A 19,146-nucleotide genomic window follows, 5' to 3' on the forward strand; every position below is an offset into this window, starting at 1 on the left:
AATCCAAAATGCATACAAACACGATCTCTACACCTTGGCAGTGAAACCTGGTGAAAAATCTATACAGATCCCTTTTGACGTTTGATATTTGTTGTGATAGCTATTGTTGTTGTTATTCCAGCAGGGTACAGCACGCAGCACGGTACAGCAATGTTGCCGCTTCCACGTAAATGTGCGGAGTTTTCGTTTTTGCGCTTAATTTGTCACTTCATCTAATCTGCAGCAAGTGCTCGCCGTTTCTTTAAATCCGCACGCAAGTCTGCCCGACAACATGAGCCACAGTGACCGTGCCGTGCAACAGCGAGCTCCACCAAAAGTCCATCCCGAATGGAGTGCCGAAGAATATCACGTGGAATGAAACGGCTCACCCGCTGGCCGAGCGCTTCCGGTCTGAAAGGCGGCAAGTTCCGGTACAGGTGCTGCTGTGCTGTGACCGCACTGGCCCTGCTCGCCATTTCCTATATCATTATTACACTACTAGTAACGGTAAGCGTTTGCTTCGGCTAACAATAGCATGGAGCATCTGATCCTCTGATCCTTTCCAATTCACCACAGCATACGTCCAAATCGGCTTGCCAAAATAGCTACGAAGTGATAGATGTAGTATACACGTGGGTGAACGGAAGTGATCCACAGTTCCTGCAAGAGCTGGCCCGCTATTCCCCGACGCGAGATAACGCCCGGTACGACGATAAGAACGAGCTGCGATATTCGCTTCGTTCGTTGGAAAAGTACGCCCCCTGGGTAAGGAACGTGTACATCGTCACGAACGGGCAGGTACCGTGCTGGTTGAACTTGGAGAATCCACGCGTCCAGATCGTGCCACATGCCGACATCGCGGATGCGGATACAGCGCTGCCCACCTTTTCCAGTGCGAGCATCGAAACGTTCATCCACCGCATACCGGGACTGTCGCAGCGGTTCCTCTACCTGAACGACGATATCTTTCTCGGCGCCCCGCTCCAGCCCGATGATCTGCAGACGCTCGCCGAAGGGGTGAAGGTTTTTACCGCCTGGATTGTGCCCGACTGTGCCCCCGACTGTCCGTGGATGTTCGTCGGCGATGGGTCCTGCGATCGCGACTGCTTCCTGGAGGAGTGCCAGTTCGACGGGGGCGATTGCGACCATCCCGATTACGGTGCGGACCGGCAGCATCCGCACCAGTTCCACGATTACGAGGACGTTTCCGCACCGGAGGACGCGCTGGAACCGTTCGAGGAGGAGGGAGAGCAAATGTTTATCGATGTGCCGAAGATGTTCCCTCGTATAGCACCCCTGGGTAGTGTGCAGGCTTCGGAAAACATTCGTGATATTTATGAGATTTTCCGCATGAAAAACAGCAATGGGAACTCCTCAACGCGGCAGCTGGTGGAGCGGTTCAACAAAGAAAAGATGAAGCTTCGAAAACAGCACGCAAAACAGCGTACACGTGGGCGACAACGGACGGACGGTCAGCATGGAGCGGTTGTGCACAATCGAACAAGCGAAGATAAGCCACGGGATGTGCAGATGCCCTCGATGGGTGTGGATGCCGCCGTGAGCTCACAGGACATCTTTGCCAACTCGCTGATCCATACGAACCGGGTGTTTAATAAAGCGTACGGATTCCACAACCGGAAGGTGCTGGCCCACGTTGGCTTTCTGCTGGACGTGCAGATCATTGAGCGAATGCTGGAACGCTTTCCAGGCGAGTTTTTCGTCACCAAGCAGCACAGGTTCCGAGCGAAGGACGACATGCAGTACGCGTTCAGCTACTACCACTTCCTGATGAGCGAAACGAGAAACAAATCCGTCGGAGAAATCTTTGACGACTTTGACACGGATGCGTCAGGGTGCGTGTGTGTGTGGACGGAGTAATGTAACATGCGTATGCTGTTGATTATACTATCTTTCTTTTCAATTGCAGCACTTGGTCGGACCGTGAAATTAGAACACTTTTGACGAAGGTGTACAATCTGCCGCTGGACTGGTCGGCCGTTCGATACTTTGAAGAGGTCGTCACAAACTGCTCCCTCCAGCAGAACAATTTCCTTCCGCTGGAACACCAACAGGAGCAGCGACAGGTGTACCCGACGCTGGTGTACGAACGTTACGAGGATTCAACCATTGTGAGTGTTGCAAACAAATTCTCGCAAACTTGCACTGACTGAATTGCCCTCTTTTCTCCCAGCCAACGGTTACGAGGTCGCTGGTGGTCGGTTGTGCCGAGCTGGCCGACATGATGCGGGCCAACTTTGGGAAGGTTCCGCGCTACCGGTATCACGTCAGCGCCAAAACCGGCATCTACAGCAACTTCAAGATGCTAACGTCCAACATTACGCAGGTGGTCGATGCGCTCGACGAGCTGCGCAAAACACCAAAAAAGTTTAACTGTATTAACGATAATTTAAGCGACGATCGGCCGGACGACAACCAGCTGATCGGTGCACTGCTGGAGGATTTCTATCTTAGTCTCTTCCCCGCCCGCAGCAGCTTCGAGCTGGAGAGCACGTATCGGAATCGCTTCCAACGCTACGACGACTACCGGTCGTGGCTGTGGCGAAAGACGCTGTTCCGGAACTCGGTCTACTTGGTGTGTGGTGCCGCGTTTCTCCTGTGCGTACGGTTGCTCTGCTGCCGGCACAAGGGAAAGGTTGCTCGCACACTGCTACTGCTGGGAGCGGCACGATCATCGGGAGATTACAATAGCATTTCCTAATATAGCAGTGGCTAGAGCCGGCGCTCTGGTACAAAATGGTCCACGAAATGGTCCAGGAAAATAATACTTTTCTTTTTTATTTAAACGACGAAAAGAACATTCAAAACACGTGAACACTGGTAACAAAATAACGAACACACGGGCACTCAAACGCACGCATTGGTGGGTTAAGCAGGTCCGCTCCTCTCACGACTGGTGCGACGCGGTCGAAACGTTCGCCATGCTGGACGAGACCGTGTATGTGGGTCCGGTGTAACGGCGATTAAGCTTGCGGTAGGCAAAGATTCCGATGATACCGAGCCCGATTGTAGCCGCAATACTGATTCCTATGATCGCACCAACGCTCATAGCTGCACAGATGAAGAAAAAGCAAGGTAAGAATGTCAACAAACGATGAAAAGGCATCCCCGATTGTTCCCGCAGTGCAAATGAATTTACGTTCAGCGTTACACACAGCGTGTAACGCCTGAATCCTACGTACAGTGAGCATGATGATGGCGAAACAAGCATTACCTCACCTTCTTCAACAATGTCCATCGAAATTTCGTACTCCCGGCCGCGCACCTTGAACGCACACTTCCACCGGCCAAAGTCTTTATCCTGCAGCTCAACAATTTCCAGCCCACATTCGCCCTCGCGCAATCCCTTGCCGTAGTACCGGTATCGCGCATCGGTGGATGGTTTGATCTGGTTCGAAACACCGTGCACCTCGCCGGACGGATCCACAAACCGGCAGATATCGATCGGCAGGTCCAAAATGGTACGACAAAGCAGGCGCTGCTCGCGATCGCCACTGCTGGCCGTCAGCTGCTCGGTAACGGTGCGCCCCGGCTGCTGGTACACGCTCACATTGTAGTACGTGAGGTGATCTTCCGCCCCGTCGAGATCGTTAATGCCGCAGGCCCACACGCCGCTCGTAATGTTGGTCACCACGAACCGGCACAGGCCGAGCGATTTCAACCGATCGAACCGTTGCGGCGCATAGTCGCCGGCAGTCGGCCCGGAAAGGTAGCAATAGTCCATCTCGTACGGTACCGCACAGGTCAGCTCCGTTACCGTGGCGCTGGACGATCGTGGATCGTGAAAGATCTCGATGTCGGTGGCGGTCAGCTCCAGTCGGTTGCTTTTAGCGGTTGGCCCGCGGGTGCGTATGAGTTGCCGGGCTTTGGCGAGGCGTTTGCTTTTCACGTCAAACACGCAGCCGGTGTAGTCGTTCGGGTTGAGCTGCTGGTAGATGCGCCACACGCCAACGTCTGCCGGGGCGAGTGGTTTCTTGATCTCCAGCGAGCAGAGACCGGTCGAAATTCTGAAAAGTACAGCACAATCATAAGTTTAAAATCTAGCGACGGCAATTGTCTGTGGCCTTGTGTCTTGTGGGGAGGCTTACGGAACGATACGAAACGATACTTTGTATTGTACGCCGAGTAACGCCCGGAGAGATGCCCATCAAGCAGCAAGTACTGGCGATTATCTGTCTCCGATAAGGCGCGGCACAGCGAAACCGTTGAGCGGTACTTGCAAGACAGCACGATATGGTCCTCCGTTTCCACCACCGTTGCCTTCACGTCACGGTCGTCCTCTGCAATTAGAATGCGATTAGCGGAAGAGTAGTATCGCGTGGCTCCACCCACCCCGCCCCCTCATACCTTGCACGATCAAGTTGATCTTGGTGATCCGCTCCGTCATTGCGCCCCAGAACATCGTGTGGCACCAAAAGTGGCTAATCTGTTGGGTAAGATCGACCGTTTTGGTGCAAGATTCGGACACGACCTGGTCGGCATCGATGATGCGACAGTACCGGGAACCGTCCTTGTCCGGACAGTTGACTGTAGCCGTGGACGCCGATCCACTCACGGTAACGTTCAGCTCGTCGATGAACTTTATCGCTAAAATGAAAATTAATTTAAGGATGCATCGATGCGTAGGAGTGCAAAGAACATTTCACTTACACGTAACGGTCACTTCAAGGATGCCAGTTTTCTCTTGCCCCGTCTGATCAGTGCCGTACAAAGTCCAGTTGGCTTCGAGAGCCTTCTGGAGGTTTTTAACCCTCACACCGCAACGCTCCGTATCGTACCGTTCGACGGTCGTTTTGTCCCCGATGCGATGCACCTGATCACTGTCCAAACTGTACTGCACATTGTTGACCGACACGGAGCAGTGTATCCAGGGGCTGGCGCCAGTGATCACGCGCGACTGGCGCAGTAGCTCGGTTCCACCGTTGGGATTTAAAAACGCAAGGAAACCGGCACCTTCCGCAATGGTCAGCTTGTTGGTAGGGAAGATAGGACTCGTATCGGCCAAGGCCAAGGACGGTATACATACACCCGCCAGGATTACGATCAGGACTATATGGGACAGCAGCATGTTGTGTGCGTGCGCCTTGCTTTAACGGCACAGTTCGTAGGGCAACGACGAAACAAAGCGACGCGATAACACGCCCTCACACGCCTGTGCGATAATTGCACTGCAGACTAATGCACTAGAAACGATTAAACGCGCATGTACTAGTAACGCGCTTGACACTTGTGTCCGATGCGGGTGAGATGTGCGTGTCTGTTTCTTGCGAAATACGATCTCGCAGAACGTGGGCGATCGTGCGAAAATCAATCGTTTACATTTACAACGCCACGCTATTTTTGGTTTCGCATACTTCCGGGAGGTGTTTTATCCTGCACAACCGACCGGCACGGCGCTTCGCTCTGCATCCGACGATGTTTCCCGACACACTGAGCTGTACCGCGCGGTCCGAGTGTGTCCACACACGCTCTGTGTATTCGCTCGGTTCGCTCGGTTTCGGATGCAACTTCGGTGGGGCGGATAAGCTTCGTCGCGTAGGAGAAACAACCACAAATCGACGACTTAATCGTGTGATCGTGTGCTAATATTCTCTCAATCAGATAAAGTTCAGGCCCTTTTCTTCTGCCGCGCTTTGCCACAGCCAAAACGGCAGCACCAACAAAAGCGAGCGACAGATAAAGGTCGTTTGGAGCATTGTTATTGACTCCTATATTGCTCGTTACTATCGCATTCCATAAGGCGCGTGGTTCCAAAAGGAACAATTTAAAATGTGAGATAAAAATACCACACACGCACACGCCCGCGCGTAGAGGAGTGTTTGAAATTCGGTATCCCCAAGCATGACCGTTGGCAAACAGTTCACCTGTTTGTTTGTCACCCAACTCTATCCGTTTCGTCTGGAATGAACGGTTTCTCTCTTGGTATACAGTCGTCGCGTTTAGGCAAAACGCTGCCGAAAGACATACAAACGAGTTATAAATAGTGCCCGCTAGTGAGAAAACCCATCATTCCATGTCGTCGGTTGGTCTAACACGAATCTTCCGCATTTGTTCCAATTACTTATTGGACGGTGGTGTAATGGCGCCAAGCGGAAAATTACAGCAAAAGCACAACACTATCAACGCTAACGTGTTTTCATGAAATAACACTGGATATCGTTTATTCTCCCGGAAAAGCTATCGGTTGCTCATATAGTTCATTTAGTCTGCTTCAACAAAGTTTGGTGGTACACCCCCTAATGCTTCTTCTTCGCTAGAGTTAGTGTTGGTTGGTTAGTTTTGCTTGTTCGCCTGTATATAGTGTGCTCCTCCACACGACACTGCATCTCTCCTTCCCCTCTCGGGAGGGCGATCTTTTTTTTAAGTATTTCTTTACTACATTTTCTAGCTTCTAGCAGCATGTAATTTAACGCCTTGCTTGGTTATATGAATGAGCGCATCGTGTGTGTGTGCGTTTTGTACGGATACGGAACCATCCTTACTCCCCGTTTGGAGTGAAGTGGAACGTTTTTCTTCTTCTTCTTTGGGATAGCGGAGTATGCTTTGGGAGACGGAATCGAACGCATTGGGGCAGATGGGCAGACAAGGGGCACTTGTTAGGCACGGATTGTATGGAGGAGAGAGAAAAAAAATGCTAGTTTGCTGTTATTAAGGACGTTACGTGTTGTGATGTTAATGGAAAACAGGGTGCTTTCTTCCTTTAACCCATCCCTCCCACCATGGAAACGATGAAAAGCGTAGTATGTGTGTTTTTTGCGTTTAATGTGAGTTCTTCTTTGTCGTATGGTTTGCCATTATAACTAATCTGATTTTGTTCTACTACGCGTACGGAATAGCGAAATTTAATGCCCGCGCGCCCGCCGCTCGGTGCGATTCTGGAAACGAACGACACACAAACACAGAAAGGGAAGTGTAATGGGGAGAGGGGGCGAGAAAGGAGACGACGATCCTGCCGGTAGCTTCGGAGGTTAGTTTCTCCATGCTATTGTGCAACACACCCCGGCAATGACGATGATGACGTGCAGGAGCGCTTTTCCAATAACAATTATTCGATTGCTTGCTAAACGACGCGCGAGCGCTGTACTGTTGTTGTTCGTTTCCCGCAGGTAGGCAGTTTCAGTATTTGAGGGGAGGGTAATTGGTGTTCCTGCTGCGTTTTGGGGGCTGTCGTTTGCGTTTCTCCACTCGCTGCTGTCGACGACGATAGACACACATTCTCGCTACATTCTCGCTACATCTCCCCCCGCTGCTGCAGACGACCTTAACTACTCGCAAATGCCCCGTGTGCCACAAAACAAGACCGACCGGATGTGTTGGATGATTGGGGCCGCACTTACTCCAGATCATCGTTCATGTCCTGTATCTTGCTTCGCTCGCTCTCGCCCGCCTGATTGCCGTACTGTCGCATGCGGGTGATCAGCAGTGCGAACACCTGCGCTGGCAACGTTTGCTGGAGGACCTGCAGTTACAGAAAGGGGAGTGTTAACGATTGCGCTTCTGGAACAGCGAATTGAATCCCCCCACTCACCTGAAGCAGTTGCGTCGGCTGACCACACACGATAATTGCATTAGCCAAATGTTCTACCCCGTTCTCGATGTCACCGGCGGAAATGAGCGCTTCGCCGGTTTGGATCTCCTGCAGGAAGAATCTGTACCGGGAAAAGGAAATTTTGTTAGTTTAAATAGCCCATTATTCATATGTGGTTTAGAAAAAAAAAATGGTTTGTTCCATAAAAATCGCAGCACTCCATGTGCTTCTCCATGGCATGTTGTCATTTTGGACCCCTGGACCGACACTGTGCCGATTACATAAACCACAGCGCCTTGTTCTAATCGGTCGAGAAGAGCAGGAAGAGGAAGAAGAAAAACACACAGCCAAGCATGCCAATGACAACACGCGCACGAGATGGAAAACTCGCAGAAAATCAATACACCCCCAACCATCCGTTGCCTCCCGTGCGGGAGCTTCAACACTGGGAGCACCTCTTCCCCTGCCCTATTACACGTACCTCTGCACCTCTTCGTGATCTGTCAGGTTAGGGATTGTTGTCCTTGGCCCTGCCGACGCTGCTGCCTTCTTGGCCTTTCGTCCTACGGAATCGGGAGGGTTGAAAAGACACACATTACGATCACGCTTAGAACATTATCCGGCGATAAACAAATTCCGCACCACGCCATCGCAGTGGGAAAAAGAGAAATCGAGCAAACATTGATGGCGACCGGGAGCGGTTACACCACCACATCTCGTGTCAGTAGCAGCACAAGCACCAGAGCAGCACTTACGTTCGCGCAATTTCTTCTTAAAGTCGGGATCCTTCCTGCGCTTGTGGTCGAAGTATATGCAGTAGCCGAGGAAGAGCGTTCCGGCGACACCGGCCGCAATTCCAATCGTTTTGCTGATCTCCATACTTGTAACTTTTCGTCGGAAAACCCAGAACAAATCCACACGAGCGCTCCGCTAGCGAAAGCAAAACCACACCACCGAGGCAAAAAGAAAAACAAAATCAACGCACAGCCTCGTTGACAGTCGGTCGAGTTTTGGGACAATTTAAGGTGACATTATAGAAGCTGAATTCTGGCGTTTTATTGATTTATCGACGTTAAAAATTCTTTTAAATAAGATAACAAGGTTTAGAGGATAATTTTTGCTCTTATTACACGACAAAATGATTTTCTTTTCGATCTATCAGCTGCACGCGCGATATAACTCAACTCACCTACTGTAAACGCAAAAAGGCTCAGAGTGACCAGCCATTCCGATGAATCTTTATTCCTACCGATTCACAGATAAGCTCCCTAAAACTACCGATTTTTCATTTATCCCACTTAAAATCACAGAGTTTCTCATAATACCAACCGATAAGTCATGCAACCATTTCTCAAATTATTTAATTTTTTTTCTGTTTATCTCCCGAGAAAAGGGAGTCACTACCGTTCAGAAGAAAATTTGCATCTCAAACCTTCTACGGCAAAGAATCGCTAGTGCAATTTTCAGAACGACACTTCAAAATGACCTTATATGTATAACCGCTATTAACCAAATCTAATCCATCCCCTATAAATAAATAAAGGATGTACATATTTTCTCGAGTAGATTAGCACCCCCACCCCGTCTCCTTCCCCCCACCACTAAACATTTCAAAATATAACGAAAAAATCTGAAATTCCTACCGAAAATTATCGAAACAATCTGAAACTCCTACTGCACCGTCATAGAAAATCTGGCCACACTGATCCTGCTGGAGAAGCTTACCTGAACGAGAACAATTGTTTCACTTTCATGGTAAGTCTCTTGGTCAGCGCTCGGCGTATTGTGTGCAGGTGAAATTGCAGAAAATCTCAGCATTCTGGGCTAAACCAGCGAAATAATTAGCGCAACACGCTACCCAGCGTTAAAGATCAACGCCGTCGGACGGCAAGTGGGGGAAAATAAAGAACAGCTATTTCTAACAACAAAAAGGATCGGACGCGGCGAACACCGTCTCTGTCACAAGACAATACAATTGATATTCTGGGTAAGTCCACGGCAAGGGCAGCCTGTTGAGCGAGCTATTCGGAAAAGTTAGCAAACGAGCATTCAGCTCATCGTATGAGTAGGCGTGTTTTTATCCTTTCTTGTCCACTTTTTAAGACACAACAACCGCTGAAATATAGTGCAGAACGCCAACAAAACGGCAGGGAAGATTGATCTAACAGCAAAAGTGATCGGACACGGGGGACGCCGGCTGTCACGCAAGAAGCCGGTACAATAGAATTTTCAGGTAGGTTGTGTCAGAGGATTGATTGTTCCGTGACAATAGCCATCGTTTTCACTCACACCAACGTACTATCTTCCCATTTGATCAGAATGACGGAAACACGCATCTCTAATCTGGTGGACACCGATCGTCCCCTGCTATGGGTCCCGAGCCCGAAATGTGGAATGTGCTCACTGCCGTACACGAACAAAACGGACTTCCATTCGGTGTACCGGACGCCCTTCCTGCTTGCCTGCCAGCATCTCATGTGCAGTGATTGTGTGTCTGAGTATGCCTGCAACGATACGATCCTGTGTGCGCAGTGCAAGCAGCCAACGCTGCTACGGACCGTCCAAGGCGATGCCACGATCGCCCTCCATCCGAGCTACTACATGATGGGGCTCGTGGAGCGAAAGCAGGAAGAGCTCGACAACTTGCTGCAGTATGCGATGTACGAGAAAAATCAGCGCGAAAAGCGGACGATTGCGAACGAACCGACGACGCCAATGAGCTTTACCATCGCGCCAGTTCGAGCGCACGAGATAGGCACACCGAAGAAGTTGAAAAACCTGCTAGAAAATGCGTACTACTCCTACGAAACCACCAAACGCTTGCTGGACAATCGCAACAAGTCATTGCCGTCCAATGCCGAGCAGGTGTTCAAGAAGATAAACGCCCACTTTCTATCGCTGCACAATGCGCTCCAGATGGAGGAGATTCGCGTGCTGCGGCAGGTGCGCAACTCGTTCATCGACCAGTGGCAGCACACGGAACGGCAGCAGCAGCGTTTGCAGGCTTCCAACGAACGGTTGAAAAAGCTGTACGCACGCTCGAAACGGTTCCTGAGCGATCCGCCCGAAGCCGACGACGAGTCGTGGCAGAGGTTTGGCAAGGAGGTGAAATCGTTCCTCGAATCCGAACCGCTGAAGCTGATAAAGCGGGACTACACTGCCCCAGCGGCCATTTTCTATACGGAGTGTGAAAGCTTCGTCAAAAGCATCGGCAGGTGTTACAAGCTGACCGTGCCGAATCTGAACAAAGTGATGCAGCTCGCACCGATGGCGGCCAGTGCCGAGAACAAGTGTGCACCTGCCGGTACATCGGGTGAATTGAGCGATTCCAAACGTCGCCACACTGTCGCCGATCGAACCTTTACCAACGATTCGAGCGAGGGAGGAGAGAGTTCGTCCCGCCGGGAACGAGGAAGCGCAGCGAAGGAGAAACCACCACGTTCCGAGCGATCGAGCAGCGGCCCTCACAGCAGCCGTCACCAGACGTACGACAATAACGATAGCTACAAGATCTCCCTGACGAAGCGTGTATCGCATGCTAAGAAGGACGCGGACAGGGAGAAGGATCTGCAACGGCACTTTACCAGCGTGAAGGTGACGTGCGTGGTGAATCCGCAGGAATTCTACGTGCAGGATGCGCTGAACCTGGACACCACTACGTCACTGGTCGAGTTGTGCCAGCAGGAGGCGGCAGCCTACGAAGCGAACCTGATTGCCGGCATCGATCCGCTGAAAGTACGCGTGGGCAAGCTGTACCTGGTGCGATCGGATAGCTCCACCGCCAACTGGTATCGGGCGATGGTGTTGGATCTGCTCAACACAACGCCCGAACAGCGCGGACCGTACCGGGTGCAGTTCATCGACTACGGCGGGCAGGCAACGGTGACGCACGAGTGTGTGCGACCGATGTCGAAGGAGCTGGCCAGCATCGAGGGCCGGGCGATCCGCTGCTCGCTGTACGGCGTAGCACCGCCCGGCTGGAAGCCGGACGACCTGAACGCGTCCTGGCCGGAAGAGTGCCGCGTGATCATGATGGAATTCGTATCGGAGCTCAACATGCTGATGTTCACGGTGGAGAATAGTGGCGGCGGCCAGATGGTGGATCTGTTCCAACCTCCGGTGACCACTCGCTCGTGGTCCAGCAAGCACTCCAGCAGGAAGGATCCGGGAGTGTACTGGGAAGGGTTCTACGCTCCCATGTCGCTGCGCAGCACGCTCATCTTCGGGCAGCACTGCATTCCGACGGACGCGACGGAGCAGCGGCGGCGTGAGGTCGTCGAACGGCTCGCGCTGCTGGACCACTGGATGCATAAGGCCAAGGCACAGGCGCAGAAGCGATTGCACATTCCCCGCGCGCCGGAATTGAGGGAGTACGATAGTTTCGACGTGCAGATTACCCATTCGCTATCGCCCGACCAGTTCTACCTGATGCCAATGCAGTGGAAGACGAAGGATTTCCAAGCGCTGCAGGAGGAGCTGGGCCAGCTATGCCAGGGCGAGCGCAAGTGCTTCCATCCGTACGCGGGACTGGTGTGCGGGTTCACGCTAGGCGACCAGGGAAGCAAGGTCTGGTTCCGGGGCCGCATCGAGACGGTGCTTCCGACTGGAGCGTGCGAAGTGTACGTGCTGGACAGTGGCGAACGGTTGACGGTGCACTGGTACGATCTGTACCTGCTGCCGCTGGACAGTGCGCCGTTGCGCAAGCATCCCCTCGCCGTTTGCTGTCGGTTGGAGTACATCTACCCGCAGAGCAATGGGGGCAGCAGCGGCGGTGGTAACCATGGCACGCTCAGCTGGACGCGAGAAGCGGCCGAGGAGTTCAATCGCATGGGCAGAAGTAAGACGCTGCGGTTCAGCGTGAAGATGGGCAAGCTGTGCAAAGTGACGAACACGTACGGTGTGGTGCTGTACCTGCACAACAAGGCGGACCGCGACACGTGCATCAACAAGCTGCTGGTGCACGAGGGTCACGCCCAATGCATTGCGGGAAAGGAGAGCGAAATTAACGATCGCATGCTGGAAACGGCGGTGACTGATGTGTTGGCGCCTACTACGCCGACCAGCACGTCGAGCGTTGCCTCGCAGCCGAGCAGGCTGGTGGATCCTCGCATAATGGTCGAAATGCTGCGGGTGGTATCGCCCGACGAGTTCTACGTGCGAGTGTGCTCGCGCAAACCGTGCCTGGAGCGGTTGCACAACACGATCCAGCAGCACATGGTCGAAGCGTTGGACGGCAACGTGGCGGAAGAGGACGACAGTGGATCGGGCGAATGCAACTGGGCGGTCGGGGACATGTGCGTCGTGTTTACGGCAACGTCCGACGGCGACTCGAGCGAATGGTACCGTGGCCGGGTGACGGCCGTGCAGGAGGAAGCCATTCTGCAGTACCAGGTGTTCCTGATCGATCGGGCCGAATCGGTACGGGTGCACCGTACCAATATGGCCCGGCTAACGTCGAACGTTTCGCAGATCCAACCGGGAGCGGTGCGGTGCCGGCTGGCGTGCATTGAACCGATAGGGGGCAACACTAGCTGGCATCAGACGACGCTGGACACGCTGATCAATACGATCGAGTCGTACGACAAGCACGCCATCTCGCTCGACGCCAAGACGCCCAACAAGTCGGACGATGTCGGCCGCGCGCTGTCGGTGGTGCTGTGGGGCATACGGCAGACGATGCGGCAGGCGCTGGCACCGCAACGGACCGAGTACCGGAACATCAACCAGCTGCTGGTGGTTCGCGGACTGGCCCACTCGACCGGCCGGTTCCGCACCTTCCCGACCAAGGGCGAAGGTGCGTTGGAGGAGGTGCAGCTGTTCGAGCAAGCCGTCGACGAGATGATGCGGTCCGAGTACGACAGGTTGCAGCAGTTTTTTCGGACCGTCGCCGCCGTCTCCACGCACTCGCAAGAACTCGACTCCGGGGAGGACGGAAACGAAACGGCAAAAACTCTACTGAACGGCAATGAGTCCGACGTGAAGGTGGACATCGATGATGCGTGCGCCGCCGCCCTGTCGCTGATCGACGTCGCGGTCGACCGTATCGCGGACTGGCCGGAGGCGACTCGGTTCGACAAGACCGTGTTTGTGGGCATGCCGACGTACATCGGTAACGACGGCACGGTGTACATTTACGACGTCAGCCAGGAGCCGGTGCTGACCCGGATGCGCGACACCATCAATGAGCACGTGCAGAATGGTCCACCGCCGCCGGCCGTTCCGATCAAGTTCGAAAGCGGCCAGCCGTGCTTCGTGAAGTACCACGTGGATGGACATTTTTACCGCGGAAAAATTCAGCTCGTCATCGAACCTTACCGCACGTATCGGGTGCTGTTCGTCGATTATGGCAACGAGGAGACGTGCTCGCTGCAGGATCTGCGTCCAGCGTCGGCCTGTGGACTGGTGCCGGTACAGTCGCACCGGTTCCGGCTGAGTGGCATACTGCCCATAGACTATTGCTCCGTAACGTCCCTGTGGCCCGAAGATGCACTGATCGTGTGCCACGGACTGTTCGTGCAGAAGCTGTGCAAAATCCGCGTCGACACGTCGGTCTGGTCGGGCGATGGCTCCGCTCGTCATCTGCCCATCCCGTGCCATCTCACTCTGCTGAAGGATTCGGTTGCAGTGCGCGAAGCGTTGTTGGAGCTGAATATGTTTAAGCTGCGCTCGGAGCAGCCAGAGAAACGCGCGAGCTGGGTAGCGGAACATGTACCGCCCCGGAAGAGCGAGTTTGCCGTGATGATAAACCAGCCGAGCACCTCCTCGCACCCGATCTCTACAACCTTGTCTACAAGCGTTACATCGGAGAGGAGCGAGCTGCAGAAGCTGATGGAACAGTTGCAAGCGGAATATGTCTGTAGTAAAGATATCGAAGATCCGAACGATCTACCGGAGGAAGAGGACGAGTACGATCGGTTTAACCGGGCTCAGCTGATTCACGCAGATCCGGACGACGAGAGTTACCACGAGAGTCAGGCGAAGGAAAGCGAGATCTCACTAGATCTTACCCCACTCCCATCACCGGCCTCCTTTGACTCGACCGAATTTGAGACATCGTCCCGTCTGTCCGCCCAGCAAAATGACGAGACTCAGGACACGAGCCACTCTCCTGTCCAGAGCGAAGATCCGATAGCACGCAGCTTTCCACACCAGGCACCGATCAAACCGTCGACGATTGGATTCTTTGCCGACTTCATCAACTATGGGGACAATTTGACGTTCCACGTCTTTCCGCATCTGGAGGGGCACACGGTGCGGATGTCAAACATGGAGGAGAAGGTACAAACGGTGGCCATGTCCCGCAACCCGCTGCACCGTTGGCAGGCGAGCGTGCTCGAGGTGGGTGCGCCCTGTCTCGCGCCCTACCATGTGGACGGGAAGTACTATCGGGCCATCGTGGAAGAGATCGACGACGAGCGGGAACAGGTGCGCGTGCTGTACGTGGACTATCTGAATCGCGAAACGGTGGCTAAGAAAGATTTGCGCAAGTGCCCGATCGGGTTGCGTATGATCGCGCTGCGCAATGTCATGGTGCGGCTGGCGAGCGTTCAGCCGAACTCGCGGCTCCGCAACGAGGACGTCATCCGGCGGCTGGTGGAGCTACTGAAGACACCGTTCTACGTGCGCGTTATCCACTACCCGCCCAAGACGGACAAAACGCCCGTCGTGCTGGAGGTAGAGCTGTACACCGATTGTGACTGTAAAGAGCTTGTGTATCAGCAGATGATCGATACGAAGTATTTTCTTCGTAAAGCTACCACAACACGGAATTAGGTGAGCTTAGGGTGTAGTGGACAAGCTTTTTGTTTTTATTTTACATCGATTTTTTTAATCGTTCGAATTATGAAATTGTGGCTGGTAGGATTATAGGTTTTCATTTTTTTTTTTTCATTTACATTTTGTTCGTTAAAAACGTATCGAGTTTATTCATGTTTAAAATTTGTTATGAGTTAATCAAATCGTATTTGCAACGTTGTGATCAAGCTTAGATGAATTCCAAAGGAATGCCAAAGTAAGGATTTTGGAGGAATTATGGAAACATTTTTCTGAATTAAGAGTGATGATAGAGCGAATAAAACAAAAAAACGCGACAAATGCTTTGCCTCATGTTTTCACTGTCGAACAGAACGGTACAGCAAGGGAATTAGTAGCGTAAACTGAGTATAGGTCTGAAAGTACAAATAGTGAAGCTACTTATCTAAATATAAATGAATTTTATGGGCATAAGAACGTAATACATATATATTTTTTTATTTGTGATGTGTGAACTAAGCGAATGGAAACGACCAAAGAAGGAACTTAAATAAAGACATTTCTATCTCGGCACGCGCAAGAACGCGCCGCACGACAGCACTATAAATGGTAGACATAAATCATGTTGGGACGTGGATACACAGAAGGTTCTGATAAGCAAATGACGGGCCAGTTCAGTTGCAAAGCGCATGTGTGTGTGTGTGTGTGTTTACTTCAGCCTCGTAAAAGCCCATTTCCGTATCGGTTCCCAAAACTGTCTATCAATTTAGCAAACTCACCCGCTCCGCCATACGGTCACGGTCTTCGTGTGTGTGTGGTTTGCGGTTGCAGTGATTTTTCATGCCCCGGGCGGAAGTTGCATTTATTTTTGGTTATCTTCAAACTGATACGCACTGTACATTAAGCAGCGATCGGAAGCTTCCTGTCGACATGCGATCACCATTAGCACCGGGATTATCATGGTAATGGAGCAGCGGTCCGTTACCTGTCTGCCGTCGGATGTTAAAAGGGCAAGCACGTGGCCTGAGATTTTAAAATAAATATGTCCCCTGTGCGAATAGCGGTAGCGCGTTTTATATTGGCTTAACAACAGTTAGTGTGACATTACCCTGTCAGCACAATTCTAATTTGGCATTGCCCCATGGTGCAATTGCACTTGATCGAATTTCAACGCCTACCATCAGCAACGCGCTAACCCTTGGCAACCACCACAGCGAACCGATTACGATTCCCCAAGTGAGCGGTGTGTGTCAGCACAAGTTAGACCAGTGTGTGTGTGTGTCCCCGTCCACCGACAATCAGCCACATAGTCTGTCCAGTTGGAAAGGTTTGAAGAAAAAAAAAAAAACGCTGAAACAACCCCCATAACCCCCCTTAAGGGGGGAGGGGTTGGGTGAGGTAAGGTGGTCAATCTCACCCATCCACCCACATTCTCAACTCTTCCAAACCCAAACCCGTCCAATCTCTCCAAATCATCCCTCCGCTACCTCGCCTCCGCCCCTCTAACGCCAACCCACCCCAATAGGTCAACGAGCATCGGCAGCATAAAGCGGAGTCAATTGCCTCGTGCCTTCGGAGCTCGTGCCATCCAACCGTGTCTGAGGGGGGGGGGGGGGGGGTGAGGGGAGACGTAACAAGGGGAGAGCGTTCGCGGTACTCCCCCCTCGGCAATCCCCAGCGGAGTTGGTCCCAGTGTGAGACCGGATTCGAAAATGGTCTCCACCCCACTTCCAATGCCCGCTCTCTCCCACCTCTCCCTTCCACCCCGTTTGCGTAAACACACCAAAAGAACCAATAAAAGGGGGTGAGGCGGTGACCGATTGAAGCATGCCAAACACGCTTTTCGTATCGTTAATGCTGCTGGTGCTGCTGTGCCTACCGCACACACACACACACACCACCCGCGGACCCATTCCTCGTCGGCGCTCGTCGGGGTAGGGAAGGGAGCAAAACGGGTCCGAGGAGGCTTTGGAACGTGCGAAACAGACGAACGCTCTCTGAAAGCAACTTTGAATACGCGACGGAGCGCTCACACTCTCTCTCTCTAACGCACACGCTCGCTGACTGTCTCCTTCCTTCTCTCACTTACACCCAAGCGAGCATAGAATTGTCAGTTGGTTTTAAATATCAAAACATAAAATAATTATTAAGTTCAAGCATGCACACGAGCTCGGTATGAATGTACTGTAGGGCGAGGGGAGAGACAAAGGGGGGAGAGTGGCACGAACGGGGGGGGGGGGGGGAAGAAAGGTGAAGAAAGGGCGCAACAAAAGTGGTACGCGCAGCTTATTCATAATAAAAACCCATGCCCATTGCGCTATTGCTTTCCTTTTCTCGCCCGCCGGCCCAGTGCGCAGCAGCTTGTGTCTCGTGTTTCGCGTCGTGTTATTTCTTCACCCAACCGCCTCGGTTCCCCTTCCCCTTTCAAAAAAGCACACACACACATATAGTGCCTTTTCCCTCTATCTCCCCATATCCCATGCACGCGCTCTACATTTACGAGAGGGAGAAAGAAAGAAGAGACAACAAAAAAACCGCATCAATATATACGGCGAACGCGTTCGTGGGAAACTTTGCGCTCGGAAGACATTTTCCCACGAGTTGGTACTGCTTTGCGCGCGCGGGCAGCAGCAGCAGCCAGTTGGGCCCGTACTGCACAGGCTTTTAACATGTCGCTCGTGAGGAAGTGTGAAAGAGGCAGCGGGGCAGAGGGAGAAGCAGGAGCCGAAGCAGTGATGAATAAAGGAGGATTGAAAAGGGAAACACACACACACACACACACACGGCCAACGTGCTCGCCGCGCATAAACAGATGGCTTGGCCGCGGCGCACACAGCTTCCCGCGTCTCGCAGCTACGCTTTGCGCTGCGCACTCGAGAGCCGCATCAGTATCACGTGTTGAGCTCGAGCCAATTTAGCTTAATAAAACTATAATGTGCCCTGTCCGGTAAGGTGGGCAAGAGAGAGAGAGAGGGAAAGGGCAAGCAGCACATGAAGGGGTGGGGCGCCAATGGGTGTGAGGGAAACAGAATAAAACACAGCCCGTCAGGGTTGGTGGGGTTAGAGGGCTGGAGGAAAAATCCGTGGCACAAGCGCGAGTTTTGTTGTGTTGTGTTGTGGTGCGCCTTCCCTTTTCTTCGTGTGTGTGATGCGCGTAAAAGAAAGAGAGGGAGAGGAAGAGAGAGGGTAAGGGGACTGTTTTTTATTGCTGCTTTTTGCCGGTTCTTTTAGCTTCTTTCCCCCTTGCCCGCGCGGCAATGTGTGTCGGTAGCGCGATTTAATGGATATTGTTTCGGGTTCTCCCTTCCCGGGCGCGAAACAATCCTTTCTTTGGATAGCTTTTTCTGTGTGTGTGTGTCTTTCTGTTTTCGGTTAGAGGTTTTGCGTTTTTGTTGCTTCTTGCGCGCTCTGGTTCGTGCACTTTTTGTTGTGTCTCCTTCTTCCCTGGCTTTTTTTTTTATTATTCTGCCGCTTCCTCTATCTTTTTAGCTAATGGAGCTACTCGCCTTTACTTAGCGCAATGCGCGAAGCAAAAAGGGAAAAGAAGATTAACAACTACGCAGCACCACCACCACCCCGCAGCAGACCGCCAGGGATAAGTAGCTGAATGTGTTGCAATGCTGAAGGAAAAGGAATTGAAATCACTCACGAGCTAACACAAAAGAGCATACGCACACACACACGCCCCTCTCCTCGAGGAAAGGAACTAACTAAAAAGCCCTCGCAGTTGGAGAAAGGAAATCGGGGAGCGGAATCGACACGCAAATGCGCATAATTAGTGTCGCTGGTTAGGAGCGGATCCTTTGCTTCCCTTTTTTTTGCTTTTGCGTACGTTTCTTTTCCTTGCCTTGTTTTGTTGCCGCACTTTA

The 19,146-nt window shown here is 52.4% G+C and overlaps 4 protein-coding genes across 5 annotated transcripts; 2 read left to right on the forward strand and 2 right to left on the reverse strand.

Moving 5' to 3' along the window:
* Window positions 1–93: 93 nt before the first annotated feature.
* LOC1280365 (N-acetylglucosamine-1-phosphotransferase subunits alpha/beta) lies at window positions 94–2,762 on the forward strand. Its single transcript, XM_061653516.1, has 4 exons — window positions 94–486; window positions 556–1,832; window positions 1,907–2,108; window positions 2,171–2,762. The coding sequence occupies exons 1-4, from the start codon at window positions 328–330 to the stop codon at window positions 2,696–2,698; spliced, it is 2,166 nt and encodes a 721-aa protein (XP_061509500.1). The 5' UTR covers window positions 94–327; the 3' UTR covers window positions 2,699–2,762.
* LOC3291559 (uncharacterized) lies at window positions 2,750–5,272 on the reverse strand. Its single transcript, XM_551851.4, has 5 exons — window positions 4,648–5,272; window positions 4,345–4,584; window positions 4,106–4,277; window positions 3,217–4,004; window positions 2,750–3,048 (listed from the first exon to the last, which is right to left on the reverse strand). Exons 1-5 carry the CDS (start codon window positions 5,063–5,065, stop codon window positions 2,885–2,887), a joined length of 1,782 nt encoding a protein of 593 aa, XP_551851.4. The 5' UTR covers window positions 5,066–5,272; the 3' UTR covers window positions 2,750–2,884.
* Window positions 5,273–6,130: 858 nt separating this feature from the next.
* On the reverse strand, window positions 6,131–8,730 carry LOC1280364 (mitochondrial import receptor subunit TOM20 homolog). Its single transcript, XM_320211.6, has 4 exons — window positions 8,281–8,730; window positions 8,007–8,088; window positions 7,526–7,646; window positions 6,131–7,456 (listed from the first exon to the last, which is right to left on the reverse strand). The coding sequence occupies exons 1-4, from the start codon at window positions 8,402–8,404 to the stop codon at window positions 7,331–7,333; spliced, it is 453 nt and encodes a 150-aa protein (XP_320211.5). The 5' UTR covers window positions 8,405–8,730; the 3' UTR covers window positions 6,131–7,330.
* A 501-nt stretch (window positions 8,731–9,231) lies between these two features.
* On the forward strand, window positions 9,232–15,884 carry LOC3291560 (uncharacterized). Of its 2 annotated transcripts, none has more exons than XM_061653517.1 (3): window positions 9,232–9,512; window positions 9,629–9,758; window positions 9,844–15,884. In XM_061653517.1, the coding sequence occupies exon 3, from the start codon at window positions 9,845–9,847 to the stop codon at window positions 15,296–15,298; it is 5,454 nt and encodes a 1,817-aa protein (XP_061509501.1). In that variant the 5' UTR covers window positions 9,232–9,512; window positions 9,629–9,758; window position 9,844; the 3' UTR covers window positions 15,299–15,884. The 2 variants fall into 2 exon arrangements, with proteins under 2 accessions (XP_061509501.1, XP_061509502.1); XM_061653518.1 differs by having other exon boundaries at window positions 9,237–9,512; window positions 9,595–9,758.
* Window positions 15,885–19,146: the final 3,262 nt, after the last annotated feature.

Source organism: Anopheles gambiae, chromosome 3 (genome assembly GCF_943734735.2).
Source record: "Anopheles gambiae chromosome 3, idAnoGambNW_F1_1, whole genome shotgun sequence".
NCBI classification, from domain to species: Eukaryota; Metazoa; Arthropoda; class Insecta; order Diptera; family Culicidae; genus Anopheles; species Anopheles gambiae.